General features: G+C 46.8%; 1 protein-coding gene across 1 annotated transcript; it reads right to left on the reverse strand.

Annotated features, from left to right (window-relative positions):
• Positions 1-214: 214 nt before the first annotated feature.
• LOC109530159 (hypoxia-inducible factor 1-alpha-like) lies at positions 215-2,676 on the reverse strand (the record flags this gene model as incomplete). Its single annotated transcript, XM_019893726.1, has 5 exons — positions 215-1,488; positions 1,571-1,739; positions 1,822-1,928; positions 2,153-2,316; positions 2,584-2,676. Coding segments are annotated over 5 exons (576 nt in total), but the record flags the coding sequence as incomplete, so codon positions are not given.
• Positions 2,677-2,680: the final 4 nt, after the last annotated feature.

Genomic DNA, 2,680 nt, shown 5'->3' on the forward strand with positions numbered 1-2,680 from the left:
TGTTGGAACTTATAGGATCATGTTAATAAATGTGCAAAAACGAGGGTGTTCTTTAGTCAATTTTCAATTCTCAATTGCTTTGACTTTTTTTGTGTGTGTGAACAAAAATGTATATTTTTTCATCTTTCTACTCCACATTGTTGTTCGGCGGTGTGTCTTGAGATTTTTCTCATGTCAAATGAATGCCTTCACTCAATACAGTGGGAAGCACTGCTTTGCAATTTCTTTTTACTGACAGCAAACAAACACTAGAGGGCGCCAGTGTCTTTCACATGACATGACTGCATCGGCGTGAAGCCCTCAGTACAAGTCACACGTCACATCTACTCGATGCAGCAACAAAAGGCCAAGACAAAATATTACATTGTAGTCAGATTCATTTGAATGCCTTTGAATAATCGCAGCGCGGTGGATCAGCGGTCAGCATATTTTTCTGGCAGTTCAGAGATGTGGGGTTCGATTCCGGGCTGGGTTTTCTCAAAACACGTATAAGGCGTGTTAGTCACCCATAGACCCTGGGCCCGAGAACGCATTCTCTGGTCATAGTGCTAAAGTCAGTTGAATCGAAACTGCGAGCTAGTGCGCAGGAGGGCCGAGGGGTAAAAAGTTGAAACGGTTCCCACGAGAACTCTCCTACTGAGCGACTATGCAGGAAGTTGCGGCTTGGCCTCGCGTCTGCTCACATCTCCCCATCGACACACGTTGACACACTCCCAACGTGTGTGCGTGTGTGTGGCCACCGTCTGACGCCTTCGGTATCAGCCCGCGTGTCAGGTGACCCAGAAGGAAACCCCAAAGGAAGCGAGGAGAGGGTCAAAAAAAAGTCAAATGGGTCACTTTCGACAGTCTCGCGCGCGCACTGCGGCCAGATAACTGCCTGCCTGCCGACCGCAACCAAAACCATCCACAATCAGTCTTGGCTTTTGGGCTAACACAGCTTGAGTACGAGCTTGAAAATGCCCAAATTGAGTCTCAAGTGGCAACTTCAATCTGAAATAGACTTTTTGGTGGGTCTACTTGAGATTGATATGTGCACCCCAGTACATGTGGCTAAGTAGACCTGGTTTCAGGGGCTGAATTTTACAAATATCTCCAATGATCCAAAAACGGCAAAATGTCACACTTCCTGTGTCTTTTCAGATATGGCTTCTTGAGATTTTTGGTGGGTCTACTCCAGATAGATATGTGGACCAAATGGCACGTTGCTAAGCAAAACTGGTTTTGGACGTTGAATTACACAAATGTCCGAAATGATCCTGAAATGACGTACGTACCAAATATCATGAACATGGATCCTCGGGGTGAATTTTCAAAATTGTTTTTCGGTTCCAAGTTGAACTGAAACAACTACAAACCATGATGACGGGCTCCAATGAAAAAAAAAAAACGAGCATTTTAACGGCTTGATCAGGTCCTCGGTTGCAGGTCGCGCTTCGATGTCGCATTCATTGGTCCAGCGAGAGCTGCAGAAACGGCTCCTCCACATCACTTGTCGAACACACAACGACAAATTTGCACAATTGCGATATTGTGCCAAGAGCTCGCAACATCAACGCATCCATGCGGATACCTTAGCACGTAGGTGACGGAGAGGATCAAGAGGGGCTGCGAGGCCCCGTTCCTTGACTTGGACCCTCGGGCCGCTGGTACCACGGCACTGTGGCTCTCCACCCACACGTACCCGCCGCCCCTCACAAGCATCCTGTAGTGACCGCTGACCGACTGGCTTTTGGAGTACACTGGAAAACACCAACAACAGTTTAAATTTTTTTTTTAAAAAGCCTTGGATGAGTCACATGCTGCTTCACCTTCTCTACTCACAGTTGATGTGATATTTGGTCAAACAGATTGTGTCCAGCGTGTGACAAAGCTCGTATATGGAGCGGCCCACCAGCTCGCGGGGGGTGTACCCTAAAATTGACGACACTCTTCACACACCCACACCCACACACACACGCGTGCACACACCCCTGCTCATAATTCCGTCCACTTGGTCTCAGGCCCCAGATCCACATTGCCTGCTATGATGAACTGTTCAGAATTCCCTCCACTTTGAAAAATTCAACCTTGGTTTCATCGGACCATCACAAAATCTCGCCAACACTTGTTGGAAAATGTGTGATGTGACCTTGGCGAGAGTGTTTGGGCTCACCTGTGGTCGCACTGCGTGAACCTCATGTCCATGTTGTGCTGGCTGCCGAAGGTGCGAGCGCAGAGGAGCGTGTGAGACAAGGGCAGAGGTCGACAGGTGAGCAGCAGGCAGGAGGACGGGGAGGGGCCGGCGCAGGCCCTCGCTCGGCCTTGGCACTGCAGCACCTACAGTGCCATCGCAAAGCAACATGGACACATCACGTGCACAAAATGGACAAAAGAAAAGAATTGCAAAAAATGCTCATGAAGAAAAATCATTTAAAAAATTAGTAGAATTGTAAAAAAAATAAATTAATAAGGCTGTGAAAAATGTAAATGTGCAAATGAAATAACGAAAATATGATTTTAGCAAAATACAAAGACAGAAGAAAAAAAAGAAATTAGACATACTAGTGCAAAAAATGTTTTTTAATGTTCAAATTTATTACCAACCTTCCACGTGGCCGACTTGAGGTTGGTGCTTCGTCCTCGGAAAGTTAGGGTGCTTTTAATCCTCACCACAAAGTCCCGCTTTGCATCGCTCCAAAAC

This window comes from Hippocampus comes, unplaced genomic scaffold (genome assembly GCF_001891065.2).
Source record: "Hippocampus comes isolate QL1 unplaced genomic scaffold, H_comes_QL1_v1.1 scaffold31, whole genome shotgun sequence".
NCBI lineage: Eukaryota > Metazoa > Chordata > Actinopteri > Syngnathiformes > Syngnathidae > Hippocampus > Hippocampus comes.